We start from the raw sequence: 26,184 nt of genomic DNA on the forward strand, positions 1-26,184 counted from the left end.
AGCATACAGATTGATAAATGTAATACAGCTCTATTTGAACATTTTTTCTAGGTAAAAAGTTCAACGCCATGTTTAGCTAGCTAACACTGATACCATGCTAGCTGTGTGCAGACATAGTGGATCATAAGTCCTTTAACAAAATGTTTCAAAAACTAGTGACACACCTGACAGGCCAACCTCCTCATTTATTTGTTGTCATGCATTATCAGTCCTGTTTATGCCTCTACACTGCTACATGAGCATACTGTATCCCACAAGACTGGACATCGAAACTTTCAAAATTAACTTTCCTGCCTTTCCTGTGCTGGCGTTTCTGTCTCCCCCTGGGGAAATCCATTTCCTTGAGTTGAACACTGTGGGCGTACTCTATATACTATACAGAAATACAGACACACAACAAAACTGGAAATGAAAGGGACTGTACATGCAAATAATAGCATCACAAAATGAGGTCTTTTTGCTTTCTTCTTTACATTTAGCCACATTCTTTGCAACCCTTTATTGTAGATGCTCATTAGCAGAGAAAACTTGCATCCAGATGCCACAATGTGGAGGTGGGAAGACAGCATGGAGCTAAAGGACTTGTCTGCCGCTTACACCCACAGGACCCAGCTCCATTCCTCGTGCAGCTGAGGGTTGTGGGCCTGCGGGGGTGAGGGGTCAGGGTGTGGGTTTCTGTGGGAGTCCTGATGCGATGTGGGCTGGAGATTATATGGAAGCACTGGAGCTGCTCTGCTTTTTTTTCCCCCCTGCTCCAGGGAGGGTTGGAGCTCTAGCTCGCTTCTCTGCTAGTGAACCCTGGTTGTTTAAACGAGCCCCTGCGGTCCTCATTACCCTTTCCCTGGGCACACGCGTCCACACCGATGCAGGCGCACACACTTGCAAATGTGCACGCAGCACTTATAGAGGAAAAAGAAGCTCTTGCACGCACATGTAGCTATTGGCTTTGATGAAGTGTAACAGAGCTGGATGCCAGTTTGTGATGGTGTGCTCGGACAGCTGTCCTGTCCCTTATCAACCACTTGGCTTAAGGGGTCGTTACCACTGTAATGATGCTTGGACCACCCAAGGGTTGACACAGCAATACTCCAATAAAACAAAGCCTTTTTAAAGTTGATCCCATAATATCATATTTCCATTAATAAAAGCACAGAAAACTCTCAAGTACTCTTAGTCAGCCATGTTAATTGCACATGATTATTTCAGAAGCTGCTTGTGTGTGTGTGTGTTTTATGCAAGCATCATTACAGTACATTCACTGTTTCAAGTACTTAAGTGCAGCTATTTGAGCTCTCTACGCTCTCCATCTCCAAAGTGTTCAATCATTGCTATAGGTGAGCTTAGGTAAGCATGCAACCCCGTCTCTTCCCCTCTCTGTTCTTCCATTTACATCTTTCTCTCAATGTTCGTCATCATGTTCTCTGTGGAATCTATTGGTCCTCATGTATACACACAGCCCTCCTGCGGCGGAGAGGGAAGGTGTTGAGAGCGTGACTTGTCTCGTCTTCAAGCTCACCTTCCTTTCCATTTGTCTCTGTGTTTTCATTTCACTTATAATCTCCTGCTCCAGCAGATACCACCTATGGAGCAGGAGATAGACCTGGCATTACATTGCCTGTATGTATGTGTGCGTGCTTGGCAGCGTGCATGTGTGTGATATTAAGCGCTGTGTGAAGCATTCGAGTGAAGCCCCAGTAGCTGGGTTGACTGAGACAATATTATAACGCAGCTGTGGACTTTGGATGTTGCTGGATGTGGCAGCACACTGCAGCTCAAGAGGTTTTTCTAAAGACACAAGTGATTGAAATGTTTCTCTTGATGCGCCCAAACACAAGCTTGATAATATGTTGCATCACTTTCTCTTTTTTTCTTTTACAGATAACTTGAAACAACTCAAGTTCAAACAGGGCAACAAAAAATCCTCGTCAGTTTCAAACTATAGTTTTAAGATGTTTTATATCTCTATAACTTCAGCACCCCTGAAGGGATTTTGTAGCTGTCTGAACAGAAGGTTTTTCTCTTTCTTTGTGGCGAACGCAGCTTAATGTACTTTGTCGCTCAGTGGTGTGTGATCTCTCAGAGATATCACGGACGTGGATGACCTTCCATGGCAGAGCCTTGCACAGAAGCCTCTGGTCATGACTCGCCTCCCATCATAAGAGAGTCCTTTCTCTCACCCAGAAAGCTATCATGTGGCAAAGTTAATCAATGTGACTATTGGCTGGAAGTAATCAAGTGATTAATCAGTGCGACATTTAGCTGACGCAGGAAATTCCGGAGAAAGAGTTATGGATATTGAAAGAGAGGGGACAAGAGTGGAGGAATATAGAGAGAAACAGAGGGGTAGAGTCACATGAGAGCCTGTAAACGACAAATAAAACTCAACAAGGAGGTAATTGGGATGTAGGATGATTTGACACTGGTTCTTAGAGAAGAAAAAGAAATAATTTATGAACTAGAATAAAACTAGGAGGTCAGACCTGAGAAAAACAGTGATCATGTTCCTTGCTCTAAGATGAGCTGCATAAAAGGGGGGATTATCATTCTTATACCAAATATGAGGGTTGACATACTCATCTGTCAATCATGATTAAAACACAGATATTGATCTGGGAGGAGGCAAAGGCCACAGAATGGGGTCCATGTCACTGGTTCGATAGCCCATTGGTTCGACATCCCATTAGTCCGACTGTCCGTGGTGCTGAACAGCTCGCGGCGGGCATATGGTGCACCGCGACTGGCTTGAGGCAGAGCAGGCTAACAGCTTATGTGTTTGTCACTTTCTTTTTCATTTTAACCCACACCATGATCTTTTCCTGACCCTAACCAAGTGGTTTTTGTGCCTAAACCTAACCAGACCTTAACCACAGGGCATCATGATGATTTCAGAACGGACTTCGGAACAATGAGGTTAATATGGTCGGAACAATGGGATGTCGAACCAATGGGCTGTCGAACCAATGTGCAGTTCCCACAGAATGTAATGTGATGAGGTAGTTAGACTCCTATTTTCTTGAGCTGCTAGTGTGAATTTCCACAAGATGATGCAACTTGTTGGTTGCAAGCTCAACAGCTTGCATCTTCCATTCCCAGCATCTTCTTTAAACAAACTAAAATATTTGACAGGTTATTCGTGTTGCGTTATATGACAGCCACAAACTTCCTGGTGTAGTGTAATCACTAGTTTGCCATGAAAATACTCCAGTATTTTATGTTCAGGCATTTATTTTTGTTGAAAATTGGTCGACAGCAGCATATTTTTACCTCCTCATTATAATGTGTATGACCTCATTAATTTGTTTTAGTCTGTAGCATGCGAACTGTAAGGCAAAGTTCATTTTGTTGCCAACAGTATTTTGAAGCTGAGTATTGTCTCAGAGTTTTCTGTTGTATGTTTTTTCTCAACTTTGTTGGTAATTATGTTCCCTGGCATTTAACTTTTTTTCTTCAAAAAAAAAAAGGTAAGACTTTATTCACTCAAATTTCATGAAAACCACATTTCTGTTTGAACATGAAAGGGTTTAAAATGGCTTACGTTGTGCTTTGATTTGTCTTAAAAGTGTAAAAAGAAATTGAATTAGATAGTTTTGCAATTCACTGTGATATAACTCAGTGCTGTCTCCACTTTGATCTAACCAAATAAAAAATACATGTAAGGCAGTGCTTGTATTTGTGCCATGCACCAACCAAGTATAATCTATAGACTCAGGACAATATTTTGTGCAAGGTTTGGAAGTAGGACACAGCAAGGCAAGTGGAGGCAGAGATGAAGGAGTGCAGAGGAAGAGGTGAGGAAAGGTCAAAGAAGTGATAATTTCATGCAGTAGCACCTTAAATTTCAATTTTCATTCCCAGGCATGACTGCAGAGGGAATGACAGGGGATGGAGAGAATGACAGACAGGTGATGGAGTAAAGACGAGAAGCATTGGGTCAAGGGGGCTGATGAGGGGCCAGTAGCTAGTGAGAGTCATGAACGCGAGAAAGCCTTGGTGGCAACACATAGCTCTGGATGTGTAGGTGCAAGAGTGACTGATAGTGACAGAGAGATACTGTGGTTGGGATGGCACATTTATGCCTAGAAGGGACAGGAGTGTGATGGCTGATGGTTTATTCTTGTTCTATTTTTTAAAAGAAGCCATGAAAGAGAAGGGAGAGGAAAGGGAAAGTGGAAAGGTAGACAGTGGATTCTGTTCGTTGCTCTAAGTGTGTTTATAAAATGAGACATAAGCTAAATCTTACCTGAGAACACAGGAGCTCAATAATAACAAATCAAAGTTATACCCATTTCAGTCATTTCCCTGGAATAAAAACTACTGTACAATCACATCATGTATCTCAAATACCAGAAACAAGAGGGCCCTTTTGATTCATTTAAGAATCGCTGACAATACATATGTACAATTTAGCTGATGCAGGAAATCCAAAATAAACTTAGACTGACTAAGGGGAAAGGGGAAAACACAGAGATAGCTTTTTTCCTGTCACTAATGTACAGACTTTAAAATGTATGTATGTAAAAAGTAATCCATCCCGGACCAGGTAGTGGGGGCAGCAGGCTGAGCAAAGCACCCCAGACATCCCTCTCCCCAGTAACACTATCCAGCTCCTCTTGGGGGGGACGCCAAGGTGTTCCCAGGCCAGACGAGATATGTAATCCCTCAAGCGTGTTCTGGGTCTGCCCCGGGGTCTTATCAGTGGGACATGCCCGAAACACCTCCAGCAGGAGGCGCCCAGGAGGCATCCTGATCAGATGCCCGGACCACCTCAACTGACCCCTTTCGACGCCAAGTAGCCGGGCTCTACTCCGAGCGACCTCCTGATGTCCGAGCTCCACACCCTATCTCTAAGGCTGAGCCCAGCCACCCCACGGAGAACACTCATTTCGGCTGCTTGTATCCATGATCTCATTCTTTCGGTCACTACCCAGAGCTCATGACCATAGGTGAGGGTTGGGACGTAGATGGACCAGTAACTCGAAGCTTTGCCTTCCAGCTCAGCTCCCTCTTCACCACGAGGGTCCAGCGCAGGCCTGCATCACTGCAGAAGCTGCACCAAACCGCTGATCCATCTCATGCTCCATTCTACCCTCACTCATGAACAAGACCCTGAGATACTTGAACTCCCTCACTTGGGGCAGTAACTCTCCCCCAACCAAGAGGAGGCATAAAAATAAATGTACAGGACCAAAAAAAAAAGTGTATTCCAAAAGCAAAAATAGCTCATAGGGGTATATTCACTGAGCACATGCAGCTCAGTGAGTTGCAGATGGCTCTCACACTGCAGGGTTTAGGGGTTTGCCTTCCACTGGGACATGCTGAAAATGTCTTACAGTACCGAAGGGCATGCTGGAGGAAAGGAAAGTACTATCAATTTTTTTTAGGCTGGTCTAATCTTCAGTAGGATGCTGTGGTGGAATGCTACAGGTCTCATTCCCATAGCTTCCACTACACTCGTAGCTGCTGCTCAGTCGCTATGGTCTCTCCCTCCTTTCTGCCCCCTGTAGCTCTGGCTGGTTGATAGAACACGCATGACTTGGTGCACCAGGGCAGGAGAGTCGCCACAGACACCAGACACCACGAGACCAATATACTACAAATACAGAGAAGGTTTCCTGGTGGCAATAGACTTAATCAGCATTGTGTTAACTCGCTTAATGAGGGCTTGAATGTAATGGAGATTCATTTATACGTAAATGTCCTGCATTCCAGCTTGAACAATTGAGCAGACTGGCATCTATGACCAGTTTCTTTAGACTCCAGATAAAGTTAAAGCAATAGAAATTGGATATATTATCTCATTATATAAGGCTCTTACAGTTAACATGTTGGCAACAAATGTGTAACTTCAATCAGCAGAAACAGGGCAGCATCGACATCCCACAGTATTTCTCCTGTGTTAAACCAGATGAATGTGCGTCCAAAACTCCTCTTTATTCTTGGTTTGTTCTGTTAACTCCTGGGTCTAGTTGTCTTTCTTCAGCATGCCCTCATTTGCTACTTCCACTGCCCAGATAGCACATAATTAGAGAAGATGCAGAGCTCTGTGAGCTTGTCTGCTCTAAGCAGCTGCCCAATTGCCAATGAGCCAACTAATGCTGCAGACTAGGGTATTGATTCTCAGTGGGATTGGCAGCATAGCAACATTTTCACTTTACAGAGTACTTTGATTTAATGTTAATTGTTTGTTTTTTGGTAAATTATCACTTTAGGACAAAAAGGAAAGCAAAACAAAACAAAGCTTTCACAATGGCAGATGGTGAAAAAAATATCTAACTAGTTTGTTCTCTCCAGTTTAGTAAAAGTGAAACGGGCACATTTAAATTGTTGCCAAGTAAGACAAAGGAGGACATGGAGGAGCAAACTTTTTAAATAAAATGTTGTTATAATATTTATTTTATTTTAATCACGTCACACTAAGATTTCTCCAGCGAATAGATGTTTCATGTCATGTTTTGCCGAGTGATGTTTTTCACACGGATAAGCATGCACATGTGTACACGCGCACACCCACACAGACTTTGCTTCAGCTCCAGTAACCATGCAGAAATCTAGGACAGAGTCTTATTTTGATGATTCACGGCAGGATCATTTAACTAAGGATGGTGGTCTTAAAATTAGAGGTGTTAAAATTCCCACAGCAAGCTGGTAGCAGCTACCTATTACACAGCATTTCTCCCTGGGAAAAATGCACGGCTCTGGTTAGCCCCGCTGACCCCCATGGCTGAAATTAACTCTTTAGCATGGAGCTCCCTTCATGCTGCATAACTGCACTGCTCCCTCGATTAGCCTTGTGACCCAACTGGTCTCAGCTATTTATCCAGGCGCTCATTCTGCACAACACCTTTTCTCTCCTTGGATTAAATTGCCTGAAACATTTTGTAGCCGGGCTGGAGACGGAAGGAACAAGCAGAGAGGCCTTATCTCGAGAAGTGATGAGGCCCTGGCAGTCCTTGAGCCCTGTAAAGAGGAAGATTGTTCTCACTGGCCATATATATGAGTGTGTGTGTCTCTGTGTGTTTGAGGCGTGTGGACTAGTGCACACTGTGGAGGAGTATTTTACTGTAGGTCAAGGCCATACTCTTCTCTCTGCAATCTGTCTTACACATTGAGAGACAAAGAGACGGATAAAGAGAGGATGAGAAAATGGATGAATGACTATGAATATGTTTGCGAGTATGTCACGTGATGTTTACACGTTTCACACGAGATCCGAACATTGGTCTCCTGGGTGAAGTCTTGTGATTGGGTTTACATTGGAGATACTTGAAAGTCTGGAGCATCTCAAACAGACACTAATGGGTGCTTTGTGCGTCAGAATCAGACACCGATGGCCACTGACCAATCTGCCGTATCTGATGCCCTGGAAATGAGAACAGGCTGGTTATTCTCACTATCAAGGGAAATCCCTACTCTCACATGGTGAAGCACATGTCTCAGTTTCCAGTTTATTAGGTACTGCGAGCTACAACTAATCTAGTCTGACACAACATTACTGTAGAAGCAGAATAGGGATTACTGGCATAGCTTCACCTACTTTGAAGTTGCAAGAAGAAGGGGAAAGTCTGAAGGGGTCAAAACTCCAGCATCCCTTGTAGAGTAAAGACAAACTTTAATGTCAGACTAGTGTCTTTTGGCTTGTTCCTTTCATCAGGGTCTCTAATACTGCCATAAATCCCTGTTTTAAAGAGGTGCTCATACAATATATGAACAATTTGGAGGATGTTGTTTGGAGGAGGTTGTTAGACCAACCTCACTGGATATCAGTGAGGTTCCAAGTGTCCGGACTTCACCATACTTGCAGACTTGCGGACTTTGCGGGTGCATTCCCAGGAAGTCTGGGAGTGCTGAGGGCTGTCCAAATCCACAATTCATCCAGTCCACAGGGGGTCTCAAGCGGACTTTCTGCAGACTTACAGAGAGTCTGTTCAGGGTGCAGTCTTCAGCAGACTTCACTGATTTGATTGCACACAATTCATTGTTATACGGTCATGACGTGGTAGTTTTAATGTCAATAGCTGACTAGAACAAAACTTACGTATATGTAAAACAGTTGCTGTAGCCTATTAAAACAATACTTGAATTGTGTAGGCTAGAAATAATATTCAACAACAACAAGTATTGCACAGGGTAATGCCAAATGTATACACTAGAAAAGTGTCAGAAGAACAACAAGAGATCTTCTGATGTAACTAATACGCCTACCCGATTTATTCAGTCATAGCTTGGCCATTATTTACAAACATCTCTGCATCTTAATGTCTGCAGTCTGTATGTTATACATAGATGTGTTTTGTTCACTCACAAAACAACCCTATACATGAGATTTAGATCTTATTATCTACAGGGGTGGATTTGCAGACAGAATATGACAGCAGTTACGATGTTTGTAATTGTCACTTGAATGTGTCCATGGCAATGAGTAAAACAGCCTCAAGGGCTGTTTATCAGTGGCTTGTAGTCTCTGCCCTGGCAGACTTTACGTGGTGATGGTGAAGTGGTCATAGTACGTATGATTTAAGTCTGCGAGGGCTCAGTCCACAAGCCCAGAGGGTTGACATTTGGATTCAGCCTAAATAAAAGAAACAACAGCAACACAGATGACATCCTTTGGACGTCATCCAAAATGTTCATGAATTTAAATCAACACCTCTCTGGAACAGTTTCAACAAAACTGAATATTACATGAAGGTAGGATTTATAGCAGGACACTGTGTTAGTTTGAGGTAGGTGTACCTGATAAAGTGGCAAATGAGTTCTGATTGTCTTGTCTTGACCTCCATAAAAACCCTGTGGTTGGGCTTTTTTCCTTGCACACCACAAACAAACTGCACAAGTCCTCTTGGAAGACTCACGCCAGAAAAGGTTCTTTTGTCTGCACCAGAGTTTGATCGACACCAAACAGGCACCTAACATCCTTTGGCATGACACGAACATATTTTGGTCAGTATCAAAAGAGTTTTGAGGGTCAATATGTATCCCTTGATCTGTCTGTCTGCAGAATCTATCAAGCATTATTGTGTCCATGTCTCTCTCTCCTGTCTTTCTCTGTGTTTCTTCCCTCTGGTTGTTGTGTCAGGGTTATCTCTACATTTCGAGCCATCCCACCTTCTTTCTTTTACCACCCGTAAAGCTTATATGGGCTCAAAGTTACGATTGCAGTTTTACAGAATGCGATCCTCTGCAGGTACAGCCATGTTGTGAAATTCCTTTTTCTATCACACCAGGGACAAAAGTTGGCAGAGTCACATTTGTTAAAGTCAGATATTAATTCTCTCTGCCAGAAAAAGAGTTATTGTGAACGAAGACCTCTGTGATTAATGCTTCAGATCACAGTATAACTTCGACCTTACCCAGCAAGCATATCACAGATGATAATGCACCAGAGGTTCCCCAAACAAGAAAACTGTTTACTGAGTTAGAGCAGCGTAAAATATTCTGATATCAGAGAGAGATTTAGGCCTAGATTTATCAGATAAATCCCAATGAAAGGCACTTGATCACCCATGACTACATGCCTGATCACTCCTCTAAGACAACAGAAGTGAAGAAGGTTTTCACAAGAACAATACCATATCCTCAATCAGAACTCCTCAAGTGATATGGATTTAACTTTTCCAGACATTTTGAAAAGTGCTTTCAGTGGGAATTCAAAATGATCCAAGTTGTGATCCATTTAAGTCCCTCGGATAAGGACTTCCAAATACTGATCCCCTGAACAGAGACAGCTGTCAGACCAAAGGAGAGAGACACTTATGTCAAGGAATTGACCATTTATAGCAGATGTTTGCAGTGAGACTTGACAATCTTTGCTCTGCTCTTTGAGGGAGTAGAAAAACTCTGGGGAATGTGAGCACCAATGACGAAGAATAAATCCCCTCTTAATAAACCAAAATCATAGCAGATAAGGAGCAGGTTTGGGTGGTGGAGGAAGCTGCAGCTGTAGTTCGAAATATCAGGTTATAATGGCCTCATTGCACATCAGCATGAATATGATTGGATGTTACTCATCAGCTGGTAGCCAAGCAGCTGAATGAGCCAGTGGTTGTGACGGATGAAAGAAGCATCTGATGCCAATCGGCTAATGTAAGCACGACTTCAACTCATACTAGGCTTCCTGTTTGCAAAAGGATGCCATAAAATTTCTCATAGATGCAGAGCAAACACTGTGCAAGCTTTCAATGTGGCACTGAGTGTTCTTTACATGGATATTTGTGTTGCCTTTGTAGATTCTTACTGCCAGTCTGAAGGGCTGAACTGATCATTACTTAAGCTCCCTGCTCCAATATACCAACCTCTTTGATTCTTCTGCAGAAGCCATCGAGGCCACTCTCTACAGGCAGGAGTGGGTGGATATGAGCATGCCTGTACAAGCGAGCATATGCTTTCTACGTCAAGTCATGGTTGTGTATTAGTGTGAATGAATGGGCACACGGAGCGCATCGATGCATATTGGTTTGCAGAACATGCTATTCCAAAGGCATAGCCTTGCCTAGTAAATTACAGAAATTATGTGAAATAACACACTCTCGTAGTTACATTAGGGAAGCCAATTGTGCTCAAGTAAACAGCTGCTAACTAAAAATTAGCACAAAATCATCTGGAAAAAAGGGAACGTAGTGTAACTAAATAATTCAAAATAAAAAGAGGTAACAGTGCACACAGAGCGCATTAGCAGCTGCATCGGAAAGCATAATATTCACGTACAATACAGAAAAGCATACACGAAGAGGACATCCATTCAGAAAACACAGCAATGTTAATGATACCGTGACAATAAATGTGTTTCCAGTTTTCAACTCACAACTCAATCTCCCAGTTTCCAGCTGAAGGGAGAGGATAACCGTGTAGAAATCTAGGACACCATCTTATTTTGATGATTCAAGGGAGGGTTATCAGCGCCTGGCTGAGCCACAATCTCAATGAGCTTTTTTGTTTTCTTTTCTCATATTCAGGGTTTCACCTCTATTTCTCCCTGGCTTATCCTTTTTTTTTTTTTTTTAACCTCACATCCTTTCATCCCACCTTAAAGAAAAATAAAACAGTTGAAAGCGGGGAAGGACTGGAGCAATACCTTGCTTCTGCTAAGCCAAACTAAGCATGTCTGTGAATGAGTGTATGTGTGCGGGTGCACAAATCCTGCATGGCCGTGTTCAATGAGTGTGCACAGCCCCAAAGATTGCCCCCCCCCCGTCCTGCTGTGTTGACCCCCTGTGATGAAAGGTAGTTGACAGTGTAGAGATAAGTGGTGTGTGAGTGTTTGTGTACTCAGGAGAGAGGTTGAGGGCGAGAGTCAGCGCCCGAGTATCATTTCTTCTGCCCCCTCTACCAAGTGGAGAACCAAAGTCTGGCTACTACACTCTTCTCGTGACACTCTCTTGCGCTTTATGGAAAAACACCTGCCAGAGTGCGCTCTGGGCTGCTCTGGATTGCTTTGGCCTGCTAGCTAAGTGCCCATGCAAATGCAGTTTGTGTGTGTATGTGTGTGTGTGTGTGTGTTTATGGACGAACATTTGCACGAATGCATTTAGCGTGTAGGCAGATGTGGCTAATTTTCCATTGGAGGTATATATCCATACAATGCTTTAATCAACATTAGAACTGTTGTAAGGCAAAGAAAGACAAAACAATACGAATAAAAGAAACGTAATCTTAAAAAAGCAAAAAATGATTAAGAAATATTTGCAAAACAAGAATAACACAAATGAACAAAGCTAAAAAGGAACAATGAAAGCCACAGAACAAATGAGCAAAGACAAAAGAAGGGGAGGAAGAAAAAGAAAGTAAAGCTAGAATCATAGCAGCAGCACAGCAGCTGCCCTTCACCACAGTCGGGTGCAACCGTCTGCTGACTCTGTTCACCTCTCCGTGAGACGCAGGGCCGGCGACTAAGTGTGGACACTGATTTATAATCCACCTCCCTCCCTCCGTCCCTCTGCAAGCCCCCCCACCCGCATCCCCTTCCGTTCCTTTACGGTGTCAGGATGACGGTGTTGCTATGGCAACAGCATACCACTGCAGAGGCAAATGTGAGCAGTAATCGATCTGTACGTGTGGCTGTGTCATGTGCATACATATCATTGTTGTCATGCAAAGAGTCTCACGGTAAAATGCCAAGTTGGGTTTAGTAGATATCATAAGGTGATAGATCTGTATCAGGAGGAGAAAGGCAGGAACAAGATGAAAGCAGGGAGAAGGCGATGACATGTGACAAAGAGTGTAGGCTGTACTGTCGGAGTTCATCTTAGCTCCTTTGTCTTAAATTTGTGTTAAAGACTAGAAGCTTCTCTCTGGGTGATAAAATTCCAACCTTGGGCTGAATGAACATTTCAGAAACCACTGATAACTCACAAAGAAGCAAGTTAAATATCATCACTATTTTTATACTCCCTCTAAAAATGTTAATTACAGTGAAAAACACCACCTCTGAACCTTTGATATATTTGCTTGTTTTTAGCCATGCTCGCAGCATGTCTCTAGGGATGGCAATGTCAGTTGGTACATCAGTTGTTTGGTCTGTTGGCCAGTCCACCACTTTGGTCCAGAGTGAAACATCTAAACAATTATAGGATAGATTTCCCAGAATTTTGTACAATCCCCATTTAATGTGGAGTGGTTATTATGATGTCTAAAGGATGTATCCCTAGGACTTTGGTGATCCCCTGACTACGGATGTTGACTATTAACAGTTGATTGGATAACTGCTAAGAATATTTTTGACCCGTTATGTATGTTGGTCTATAGGTTAAGGCTCTGATCACACAGAAAGCGTTTTAGCAGCTAGAGGCATCTTTTTGTAATTGTTTTTAATGAGAATGAAGCTTTTTGCCAGTGTTTTTGCGTTGCAACACACCTCGCATTTCTGCACTGTAGGCACCTGGCATTTTTGCAATCTGAACTCCTCCAGCTGAAAAAACTTCAACTCACAGCAGAACAACGCCCCAGGTCATCTCTTTTTTTGTCATCTCTTTTCCCATTGTCCAATTGGATGATTTGAGAGGCGGGCCTTCTGTGGTGGTCATGACAACAAGTTTACAGTTGGTAAACAATGGAGGAGAAACTGGTTGTAGTGGTTGCTGGATACCCAGAGCTATACGGCCAGACGATAGACAGCAGGTTGTCAAACTCCCCCTGAGTCATCCTAAAATATGCCTGGAAACAGCCCTCATCGAGGAGAAGCTCCAGGACCAACTGGTGGTACTCTCCATGATCCACCCTCTTTTTTAGGGTCTCATGTACCCACACAGATCTCTGTTTCCCTGAGTCTAAAGATGGGAAGATGGCTTTGTGTTCAAAGAGTTGTACCATGTTTCTGTAGCAAACATGGTGGTGGCAGGTAGGTGTTACCAGGGGTTATCGCCCAAACAAGCACTGCCGCTGGTCAGCTCCCACCCAACCCGGCCGGGTGGTGCACAATGTAGAGCCACCAATGCTAAAGTTAGCTAAGAGACCAAAGGGTAGGTAGTGGGCACTACAGTAGACTGTGTTTCCACTTGTTAATGCAATCATCTGGCTGTCTGTCAGCAGGGCCAACAGAAAATAAAATAAAAAGCAAGACATTTACATCACGCAACACTAAAATTCCACCACCTATAAATGGATAGCACTTTAAAACACAGTGCTAAAGCTCACCGAGTTAATGGAGTTGCTGGACTAAAAGGAAAGGCGTCCTGTATTTCACATTATTTTACATTTTTTATTTATTTTCTTTAATTAATCCCTTGCCTTTCCTCTAGCACCACCATGAGGTTCACAGTTGTGATTTTGAATTAAATGTCTTGCCAATAATTGAATGGATTGTTGTGTAATTTGATATGGACATTACTGATTCCTCATGTTGAATTATAATCACTTCTGTGATCCCTTTTCCGTCCAGCCCACATTATGACCAAACACCTGAAAATTGAGATTGGAATCGACATCTCCATCTTACTTATGTTTGGTGCTGATTAACAAACGCTGGCATGCTAACATACTGAACTAAGATGTTGAACATGGTAAACATTGTTCTTGCTTAAAGTCAGTATGTCAGCATTGTCAGTGTGATCATGTTAGCATGTTAGCATTTAGCTCAAAGCCCCATTGTACAGCCTCACAAAGACAATAACATGTCTGTTGACTCTTGATTTTATTGATTGGGATTGGTGCTGCTTTTATCTGCTGAAGTTTCATTGTGTAATTAAATGCTAAAGACATTTCCCAGCCAGACTGACAGACAGTAAGATGTTTAGATGAAGTCACAAGGTTGTCACCCAGGAAACTGTGGTATCTTTGAACAATGTGTGTCAGACTAAGGTAGAGATATTAAGTGCATCAACACTGACTTTGCAACAAGTTCACCAGGGCCTCAAGCTAATCACACATCGATTCATTTAACGTGCTTCTGGCTGTGTTGTAAACACTGCTACACTGGCTTATAGCAAACACACTATACAGAGGTTCCTGCACAAACATGCTAAACCATGGGTGTAATTGTCTGTAATTGATCAGGCCGATGCAGCGCAGCAATCTTGCTCGCCATGCTTTGAATGAATTGTTCTGGCCATCCCTGCATTGATTGCTCTTTGATTGTAGTGTGTAGTTTTGCTTGGAGTCCGCTGGACTGTAAATCCATTGAAATTCTCATCTTGTTATGGAAGCGAGGGAAAGAAAGGCTGAAGTGGAAGACAGAGGGTGAGGGGGGCGGAGGGCAGAGCGATAGACCGAATGACTGTGCGGTGTGGGAGTTGGAAGATTTGAAAAATATCTAATAAGAGAAAGAAAATGGGGAAAAAGGGCAATTTGGGATTGAGAATGAAAGTGAAATGAAACAAAGTCAGTTTGGCAGTTTGGTAGTATACCAGGGCTTGTGTTGATCTGTGTGTATATATGTGGCTATGTATGTGTGTGTGTAGGTGTGAAACAAACCAGTCAGCCTGTGGGGCTGAGAAAACTAGATTTTGAATCCATTTTGAAGGCGCACAAATGACCTTGAGGCCCTGATAGTCAGGCGAATGCTGTCCTGCACCAACCTGATTCAACTTCTCTCTTCATATCTGCTGCTGAGTGAGAAAGAGGTGAGAGAGGAGTGCGAGAGAGAGAGATGGAGTGGGTCTGTCTGTCCAGTAGCTTATAAAAAGTCCATTATGGTGTGCTTCTATCAGTTTGGGCTCTCCCAGATGGACCCCGGAGTAAATGGACAGCGCCAGAGAGCTATAAGCTCAGATTTGATATACGGCTGAGAAATAGCTCTGTGTGTGTGTGTTTGTGAGTGTGCGTGTGTGTGAGATTGTGCGTGTGTTTAGAGGAGTGTGCATTCAATCATATACACTGCACTGAAAGAGCTGACAGTAGTCAACGTTGAACATTTACGTGCCACTGTTTTTGAGCATGCCGTGCACTTAACACAGCTGTTTACCATATTACCATATGTGCTCTCCTGCCACACACACACATGCATACACACACACACACACACACACACACACACACATACAGGCTTCCCAGCAGGCTTAAATCCCGGCTCAGTCTGACAAAGGAGCCTGTGGCTCTTACTGGCTCTGCCCCAATCCCCTTCCCCAGCCTGCTGCTTTGTACGAGCTCAAAACCGCTTTACTGCATGACGTTTATTTATCAGCCATATTTACTCCCCATTGTGTAGGTGTGTGTATGTGTGTGTGTCTCAGTGTTTGTCTGTGCCACATCAAGGTATATTTGAGCTTTGGTGACACTGTTAATGTGTGTATTTAGATGTTCAAAATGCTGCGTTCATGTCCTCACACTTGTGTGTGTTCATTGCCGGCGCCCCACCGCTCTTTGCATTGAGTTGAGGAGGCTGACAAAAGCCTCTGCCTGCTGAGCGATAGCGCTCAGTGGGCTGTGAATAGGACTCACTCTGTCCTTCTACATGCTTCTTTATCAACTGTTTGTTTGTTTGGAGGAGAGAGAGGAAATGGCCTTGAGCAAAAACTTGGATGAGAACTGTTGGAGAACCATTGCTTTGTTCTTAGCAGTTGGGTTCCAATGAAGCAAACAAATCAAGTGGTTTCCTCAAGTAACCAGCAAACTCATTTTGGGGACTGTTTTGCTGTTGCAGCGCTGCACTTACCCAAAATTAACCACGTTTTTTCCCATATATTGTATTATTTGTGGTGGCCTGCGAACATCCCCCCCCCACATATTGATTTTCTATTATTTAAAATCTGATAGCAGATAAAATACTTCAGTCGAAAAATGTGCTACGTTGGCTCTGATGTATCGACCTTTTGTCTGTTGTCACCAATCTGTAGCCTCGCCCACCGCTCTATCTGATTCGGTACACGTCACAAGCAGTAGCTTATCAACACTAAAGACTGCTGTACCACACATTTATGCGGCAAAGAGGAACTCAGCCTGACTCAGCTCCAGAGAATGAACAGCTGTGTGTGAAATTTAAGCGAGCTGATATTACACAAGTTGTGATAAACAGCACAATCCAATACGATGAAGTTGCAATACGCCCAGTATTTCCACTGCTGTATGTGGTTAGTAACAGTAGTTACTGAATGCAACTTAAGTTCTATGAGTACCAGAACTGCAAGGAGAGGAAGAGGGAGTGAGACAACACTTGGACGTAGCGAGAGATGTGACCACATGATCATAGTTTTATATTAATGCACTGCAGTGATGATGGCGACATTTCACAGACCACACGTATATTACACAGACCTGCCCATATTTATTCAGCCCGAAGTTGACCTGTTCATAGTATGTGAGTCAGCCATCTTGTCACACTGTTAGTCGAGACATCAGTCTGCAATGTAGTTCATACACGTTTCTGATAAACCAGAGAATTATGCAGTAACATTGGGCTTCATGATCAAAGACAGCTTTTGTCCCCGTCTCTCTGTGGGAAACACTGAGCCAGTTGAACAGTGGGACCAGCATTGTTATGGCTTTTTACTGACATTTTTCATTTGATTAGTCAGTAACTCGTGCTTGTTTAATGTCATTTGGCACCAGGGAACAGGATAAGACACTTTTTAAAAAAGAAAATGTCACAGATTATCACTTCATTTGCACTTTCATGAGCGGCTTCACTGATATTTTTTAGTGAACAGTATACAGGCAGTGGCCATCAACAAAACAATTAGCTGTGCTTTTAGCGCTGAATAGGCCTCGTGCTATGAAAGTCAGTAGTTACTAACTCATTATTGTATACTCATATGTAAAGTATCAACGTTCAAGCCTTGCACCTGGCCAGTCACATGATTACTTACTTTATCTTATTCCACTAGAGCAGAACAGAGAACAGAGACAGCTGGAATAGGTTGTCAAAAGCAGGGTTTTGCACTCTAGTTTTATTTCTGTTCTTTCAGCATCAAGTATTCTTGTTAAACTAAGAAAAGGCAAGTTCAGAGAAGTTGCTTCAAGTAGACCCTGACTTTTGTAGATTCTCAGTCTACTTAATATATTGATGATGACCCATCATTTTATTTTTTTTCATGCACTGTGCTCCAACGATAGCACAGGGGATCTCTTCATTTGTCAGGGCAAGATTCTAAAACACTTTTCACTTCACTGACACATCTGTCAGATGACACAAAAGCATCTGCGCCGCTACGAGTAAAATATCAAATCTCCACCTCTGCTCCCGACCAATCACAGGATTATCGACCCTGCTCACGATTGGAAGTGATACCGCCAGCTATAGATGGAAAATAGATTCCCCTGGAGATGAAGGAACGGCAGAAATGGGTGGAAAAAAGTAGGGATGAGAGAGGGCAAAAAGGTTTGATGAAGTGTGCGATGATGTGTCCATTAAAGTGTGGTGCAGAACATTAAACAATATAGTGGGGTTTGTAAAGGTCAGTACTCTCACGGGGTTTACTCATATTGATCTTTAGTTTCGATTGAGCCGGACTCCGCAACGGTGTCCATCACAATCGCCTGTCCTGCAGACCTAGCAGAGAGAGCAAGAGGGACAAACAGAGACAGAGAAAGAGAGAGAAATAAAGAGATAGAGAGAAAAGTAGTTCTCACTGGTCATTTTATGTGAGACATTACTCCTCTATCCTGCTTCGCTGACCTCTGTGTCTCAGAAGCACAGGAGTGCAGAATATACACCCACACACAGGGCTTAATTTGTGCCCGATTCTGCCAGAAAATGACTCAGAAACTCCCAGATTGGGACCGGCACTACCTCTGTCGCTCTTCAAAATAAATCAATACATTTTCTGAAATGTTTAAAAGTGGAATTCAGAAACTTTGTATTATCTTGTAGAAGTTTGTGGTATCTTGTGTGTCATTGATTTCCCACTGACATGAGTCACGAATCCTTTCAGGAGGCAGTCAGACCTTAGACTTACCAAACTCACCTCAGTGGATCAGCAGGGTGGTATTAGTAGCACGTTTTGCTAAGAACATGGGCTGTATTGCGAGCTTTGTGGCACCTGTTAGCAGACATTAACAGCAGGAGGAATTTCCCAAGGATGAGGAGAATTTGGAATTGACATTTTCCTAGGCCCTGTCCTTTCTTAATTACTGTTGCTGCGCTCATCTAGCTGGTGCCATCCCATTGTTCCTCATTAGTCCAAAAAATGTCCCATAGGACTAGAAACCCATTTCTCTGACAGCCCGTTATACCAAAAATAAATGCCCATTGCTCTGGAGCCCTGTTTCTCTGAAAATACACACATCCTGCAGTTAGTTACCCAGAGGCATTTGAGCCACTGATCCTGGGCGTTTTACCGACCCTTCCTGGTGTTTCCCAGCGGTGTGAGCCACCAAACTAGGGGGTTTGTCACAGACTTGTCTCTGTTTTCCCAGTGACTTTTAGTGCTTAGACCTAACCACACATTCACCACAGTGTTGTTGATGTAACCATGTATCCGTGGTTTAAAGAAACATAGGCCTATATTGCAGACATTCTTTCCTGGCCATCGGGTTGACAAACAGCAGGGAGTATGTATTTTTGGAGAACCTGTTTATTGGATAACGGGCTGTCACAGCTATGGGATTTTAGTCTAATGGGACATATTTTGGACTAATGAGGAACAATGGGATGGCACCAGCTAGATGGGCATAGCAACAGTAATTAAGAAAGGACAGGGCTTAGGAAAATGTTGGCACCAGACAACAGACAGACTATCTCTCTCTCTCTCTCATTATATATAGATATAGATATGTATTTCACAAAGGTAGTAGCCAAATGTACCACTTTAAGCAACTGGTCTTCATTTCTACACAGACATTAACAAATGCTTCTTACCTGAGTCCACAACCATGGCATTTGTTGACTAAAATGTTGACAGTTTCCACTGTGGCAAGCTAGCGTTCGGTATGGTGGATACATACTGTAGGTGATAATGCTAGAATATGAAAGTTTCACGTCCTACTGTGGGTTAACCCAGTTCGCTGGGCATGCCATAATCTGCTGCTTATGTGCAGACTGAAGCAACAACACCCTCCAAACATTTGAGATGCCAAGTTCCGCTCTCACTATAGCCCCATGCACACAGCTTCAGCATGTGGAGACATTTCAAAGCCCGACATGCCCTCTGTGCCTAGTTACAGTTGCTAAGCAGTGATTTGGTAATTGCTGTTTGGGGGAGAGTTTAGCAATCAACAATAGTCTTAACCTACCAGTTAGGTCAATTAGAGGGAAAAGATTAGAGGAAAAGCAGTGAGGCAGGTGAAAAGTTCATTTTTTGTTTCTAACATTTTCTGCTGTGTGAATATTGATGGGCTTAGAGGATGAGTAGTGTTATCATGGTGGAGATGATAGTAAAGATGAGTGTAGCATCAGCCCAGGGACTGTGGAAATGCAAGCTACAAATATGTAGGAGCAATGTATCCTGGCACAAGGTTTAATGTTCCTGGTGTAAGATATTACTGTAAAATCTACAGCCAAGCAAGTGGGCGTTTGTGCTGTGCACTGACCTGAGTATGCTTAATAAAAACTTGTAAATCCCAGAGCTGTTAGCATGTGCATCTCTACTCTCCATTTAATAGTCACTTTAAATGCAACAATATTGTATTTTTTTGAAGGCAATGAGACAAAATTGAGCTCGCTTTATTGCCTTCCAAAATACTTTCAGAGTGCTGTTGCACCATTTGCTAATTTCAGTTCATCTCGAAACAAAGTTAAGCTAGCAACCCACACACATGCACACAACAGAAATGTTGTTTACCCAGGGCTGTAGCCAGCTGCAGATGTTATCTAGATAGCACACAAACAAAATTATTACATTGTTCCTGTGGTAAAATATTTTTCTTTGGCCTTTAAGTACAAGCGTTGCTGCTGAGAACGCTTGTAACAAGGGAATGGCAGAGGTAGGCGGTGCTGTGAATGAAAGTGCGAGCTGGAGGGTTTAAAAAAACAAAATGTAGTTTTTTTTCCCCCTATAAAAGGCCAAATGGGCGTTTGAGCAATCATGACAGAAACTCAGCACAACTTCTTGCCCTATGCTTTTGTTGTGTGTATGTGTTCACTGGGACGCAGGGGAGGATGCACTGTGCGTGCACATGTTTGCGTTCCTCCTCAGGTCCGCTACTTGACAGAAGTGAATGCGAGGAAATTTCAGTGCCAATCACTTTTGCACTCTGTAATCTAATACAAACGCACAATCCCATTCCATGTGGATAATGCACCTTGGATACGCCGTATGTCTCAGTTTCTTGGCAGAGATGCAACCACTGCAAAAAATCCCATGGGGCAAGAAGTACCCATGTGAAAAAAGATCTGCTAAATCAAAGATTGTTTCCCCTGCCGAGGGAGTTGATTAAGTCTTGTGTTGCTGAAACTAAGCCTACAAATCCATTTGCACAGATCAGAACAGACTGCGCTCATGCCTCCGTATGTTTGTACCAATTGAGATAAAAGCGACTTAGATATGTAGCATGATTTCACTTTCTCCATACTTTCTCTCCAGGCAATCATTCTGTTTCCTCAAATTCTTATCACTGATAGGACGTATACAAGTTCCAGGCTTTTCTCCAGCACAGCTGCATGTTTTATTTATGTTTCATAACCCAGTCAAAACTTTTTTATAGGCTGCTTACTTTGCTTACTTACTTCCCATTGCATTTCAATATGTATATTTTTATTGACATTTCGCGTTTTGCCTCTAAGCTAATGAGACAGTCAGAATAGACTTCCTTCTTATTTTCTGAGATTATACTGCAGACTTGACATTCTGTTATCTGTATCTGCACGATGTGTGCTGAAATGTATCAGTGTGTTCTTTAAATATTCTGCTACAAGGAGCAAGCCAAGGAAATGTAGGCGTTTGTAGTTTTATTTTGCCAGAGTCGTGTTTTGGATGTACTAAAAGATGTACTTTTTTTTTTTTAATCCTCTGAATGTACAAAGTGGATATGGATGCTGGTGTGCACTTAATAGTCCAGTTTTAAAACCAACTTTCTGTATGTCATGGCACAAAAGCACAGAGTAAACAAAACTAGGCGTCTGCACGCCAGTTTTTATAATCTTACACAGTCAGCCTCTCACTGGATTGCACATATTGAAGGGGGGAAAATGAGAAATCAAAGTGAAATCTCTTTGTCTGTTTCAGATCCATATGACGATGATGATCTGAAGGTAAAGACCCAGAGACCTCGATCAGCTGACCAGCCAGGTGTGTTTCAGGCACAAACTGGTGAGTAGTTTGATGTGTTCACAGCCTGGGACAAAAGTAGCTAACTTGACCTTTACAGGCTGTACATGTAACTACAGAGTTATAAATAATTATTATACATTCACCTCCTGGAGCATGGCTGTACTCAAGGGCAGCTACAATAGTTCATTCGTCCACATGTGAGAATATATAAATGTGTGAACTTATGAACGTGTTTGACTTTCAAGTCTTGCATAAATAATAGGATTGGGATGGAAAAATAGAATTATTCATTACATGATACATTAAACATATAAAAGATGTCACATATATGCAGAGGAATCTGCCTTACACATACATGACATTACATGTTGGCTGCTTAAGCCACACAAGAATAGGTCATATACTAATTTGTGCACATACACAGTGGCACGTATTCACAGCCACCTCTGTGTGGAGGAGGGAGTCCCCACCGCGAGGGAAACCCCTGGCTCTGTCTTGTCCTTTCTCCTCTGCCCACCCTCCCTCCTCGCTTCTCCCCATTCTTCCATTCCTTCCGGCATGTGTGATGAACGTAAGCCCTGACTCACAGCATGTTAATGAAGATGTAATGCGATTAACGGACATGCAATTAATTTGATTTCCTTCTTTGCCATGTGATGACGCCTCCATCAAAGGACACGGCGCTCATAAACAATTTAGAAAGAGAGAAGCGAGATGACTTAACACTGGGTTTTTCGCTTTCAAGGGCGTAACTCCGAGGGAAACAATGGGACTCTCTCTACAGCTGCCTGGAAAACACAACATCACACGAAACGATGTGTGAACACCCAATCTATGCCACTGTATTAACATCTGTAAGCATCCTTTGTCGTCTTTAAGCCCCTTAAGTGTTGAGATCATGTGTGTTACCATTACCTGCGAGTTTTGATATCGCTGAATTCCTAACATGATCATCATCCTTATGAATATTCAATCAAGGTTTATTCACATTAAGGGGCTTAGATATTGATATAGCATCACAAGCCTTGCCATGTCATAATGACACACCATTAAACTCCACCATAGAACAATATAAGACAAGCTCTCTTATATCCTGCAAATGATGATCTTGGACTCTCTTACCTTCCGCCCATGGGGGAGAAAAAAAGAGTGTCCCTATATCTACAGAAAGTCTCTTTGGTTATTGTAACCACAAAGCCCTATCATCATCTGTCGGATACTCCCAGGCTTTTCTCCTGACAATTGTATGGATTACGATTTAGTTATTGTGTTTTGTGTTTTTATTGTAGTAATATTGTCACAGTCATTTGAGGGAATTTTCATTTTATTTCAGTAAATAAGGAGCAGAGAGAGGAATCAATAAAGCAAACATGTGTTAATGCGTTCGGTTGTGGGGAAATTGGAAGTGAAAATGTACCGATGAATTACCATCATATCCACTAACGGTTCCCTGTAACTCTGGCGTCTTTGTTGTGGCTTTTACTGTATGACTCCTATGACACATCAGTACAGGTTGTTTATTGCAGCTGCATCAACAGAGTATCTTTATGATTACGATACAAAATCCACATGGACCTGAGCATGAAGAGAAACGTGTTGCGTCACATCACCCATTGTTTATGAGGATGTTTTAAAGCTTGCAGTTTATTAGTTCCAAGCCAAAAAGCTGTGATCACTCCAACTAATACCAGCCTTCCTCTCGACCTTTTGCATTGTCTGCCTTATCAAAACATAAGCATCATGAAACTGGAGTCACTGAGAATTACCCGCTTTCTGTCCATCTCTGTCTTGCTTTTCAGGTGACCCTGCGGCAGAGGAGTGGTCACAGTGGAGTGTGTGTTCTCTCACATGTGGGCAGGGCTGGCAAGTGAGGACGAGATCATGTGTTTCCTCTCCCTATGGGACTCTGTGCAGCGGAGCCCTGCGGGAAACACGCATGTGCAACAACACCGCTTCCTGTCCAGGCGAACCTGGGATCATAGGCTCAGGTATGTTTACTGAGTCGTGGTTGTACTGTTTTGTCACAGAAACAACGATGAGAGGTGAACCTTTATCTGTGCAGTTTCTTGGATGCATGCTGGGATATGCCTCAGGCTCTTCTGAGCACAAGTATGGATTAAAAGGTCGAGAACATACATGAACAAGGTTTAGCAGTGCTGCAGAAATGATGACCAAGTTTTTTGCAGTTTGCATTGCAGGCCTGGCTTTTGTGATTTGTTCTGTAAATGTGATTTGACGAAATGCAGCTTTCAACCATAAGCTCTCTGCCTCGCACCTCACTCACCCATGCAGCATTTACTTATCTGTTCACAATGTGTTAAGAAAGCTGTGAAACCAAAGAAAATAATGACAGTGTGAAACTCTGTCACTTTTGAAGAAGGTAGGCGGTATGCACACACACACAATCACACAGTCACACACATCATGTGGGATCTGCTCAGCTGAAACATAATCTCACCATGGTGGAGCAGACAAGAAACCTACAAAATGAGAATGTCACTTTGTCATTTCAATTCACACTACTGACCAGCAGCGAGAGAGAGCGAGAGGAGGAGACTGACGTGACACCTAAGCTCGATGTCAGCAAGTCTATTAGACTTGCCACAGCTCAGAAGTTCATACTTCCTGGATTCTCTATCTTTAGCTCTGCTTTCACTTTCCTCTCAGCATTGTTCTCATTTCCCTTGTCTTGTCTGTATCTACTATCTATATCAGTATCTTCTTATGTCTGTGCAGACAGTGTTGTAATGAAAATGAAAACAGTCATCGAACAGAGCATAATTAGCAGACAATCTTCTAATGATACGTTAATTTACAATGAAGACTAAGATATACAACGAAGGAAACTGTAATGAAACCTGTGTTTTACAGTGATAAGCATAGAAAACATGCAAACTAGAGCTGCTGCAGCTTTTGCTGTGATTTCAGAGGAACTATAGCTTTTCATTTTAGATGCAATGGCAGCTCCAAGATATATTTAACCAATCAAATACAATTTTCATATGCATACACGCTCTGCCAATCAGGGCGAGTGTATTCAACCCTATCTGCTTGCTACAAAAAGGCAGGAGCAGAATGAAGAGCACCTCATCCATTTTTTCCCCCAGCAACACACAACACAATCAAGCCCGATCAGTTCACTGAGGGAACTTGTGTACTGCTCATCCTGAATATTGCGTGCTGTGCTCTGGTTTGATTGCCGGTGTAGGTCTTTACAAGATGAAATTGTGAAGTACTGCCTGTCCTGCTCTGGTTTGATTGATTGCCCTGATTGCAAGTGAAGTGAAATCCTGTAAAGCACCGGCTCCCTCCCGCCTGGCTTCCGTCCCTCCCCTAATCCACTACTTGTGCTCACTCCCCAACCAGAGGATGACAAAAATTCAGTGTTCTTCAGTAAAACCACAGTTGATGAATGATGAAGTGGTGTAGCGAACATCCTAGCCCCTCCTGTTAAATTAGCAGTCTTTAGCCTGTAGACCAGCTAAGGTAGCAAAGTTGTTTTTCAGCTTTATTACCATACTTTAGGAAGTGTGGGAGTGTGAGGAGGCGTCTTAGTCAAAACCTTTTAAAGGGGAACTCCACCAACTTTACACATGAAAGTGTGTTTAAATTACTCAAATGATGTCACTTGAGGCGGATTTTGGTTCATGCAGAAAACTCCAAGTTTTGGTGTCTCGGTGTGTCTTCCTCAAGCTTGGGTCCTCTACCACAGGCCTGGGAGTTTGAGGGTTCTGTGCAGTATCTTAGCTCTTCCTAGGACTGCACTCTTCTGGATAGAGACCTCAGATGTTGTACCTTGAATCTACTGGAGCCACTCTCCCAGTTTGGGGGTCACAGCCCCGAGTGCTCAGTAGCTGGATAGCTCAGTGGTCAAGGCCACTGACTTGCGGGAGACTGAATTTTGAAGACTAGCCAGGGCAGGTTACACATTTCCAGTCTGAACCCTCAGGCAAGGTTCTGAATGTTGCTAGACCGCATAAACAACAACAGTCATACCAGCTCAGACTCCACCTGGGTCAACAAGGTCTGCGTCAGGTGTTGGGGTACTGGGGCAAATCAGGCTACTGAGAATCAGGCTCTTGATTTCTAGATAGACGAAAGCAGAGAATACATATATATATATACACGGGTGGTGAAACCTCTAGCAACTCAAAACTACAGTATCCACTACAAGTATAATATACCCAAATCTCAAACGAAACGGTTGCAGATATTATGGTGTAGGTTTTGAAGAAGATGAAGAATAGATGGAATAAAAAAGAAAATATCCCTGGCTCTGTTTTTTTTTTTGTCCATTGTCATTCCATAGCATGCTAAATTGACATTCCTATGGCTAAATTGATGCAGTATTCTTTCAAGATCAAGGCTCTGACATTATAGTCTTCAGCAGAATGAAAATGGTCGAAGTATTTACAAGGTTCATAGTGTGTTGCCTGTCCACTTACACAGTGTTGTAGCTGGACAGGAGAAAGGAATATCCCTGTGGACACACACTATGAAAATTATGGACAATCCTGCCTTGGATATCTTTCCTGCTGTGAACGTGTCAGAGTTTAAATCAGGCAAAACCTTCCTGTCACTTAATGAATTGCATCTGAGGTGGAGCTTT

The 26,184-nt window shown here is 42.8% G+C and overlaps 1 protein-coding gene across 2 annotated transcripts in view; it reads left to right on the forward strand.

The window, feature by feature from the left end:
- The window catches only part of adgrb2 (adhesion G protein-coupled receptor B2), a 316,757-nt gene that overhangs the window by 159,810 nt on the left and 130,763 nt on the right, over positions 1 to 26,184 (forward strand). For both annotated transcript variants that reach the window (XM_049602672.1, XM_049602673.1), the window contains exons 3-4: positions 21,531 to 21,614; positions 23,375 to 23,563. In XM_049602672.1, the coding sequence (XP_049458629.1) occupies positions 21,531 to 21,614; positions 23,375 to 23,563 (273 nt within the window). The remainder of the gene's footprint in view (positions 1 to 21,530; positions 21,615 to 23,374; positions 23,564 to 26,184) is intronic.

The sequence above is a fragment of the Epinephelus fuscoguttatus genome, linkage group LG17 (genome assembly GCF_011397635.1).
Source record: "Epinephelus fuscoguttatus linkage group LG17, E.fuscoguttatus.final_Chr_v1".
In the NCBI taxonomy this organism is placed as follows: Eukaryota; Metazoa; Chordata; class Actinopteri; order Perciformes; family Serranidae; genus Epinephelus; species Epinephelus fuscoguttatus.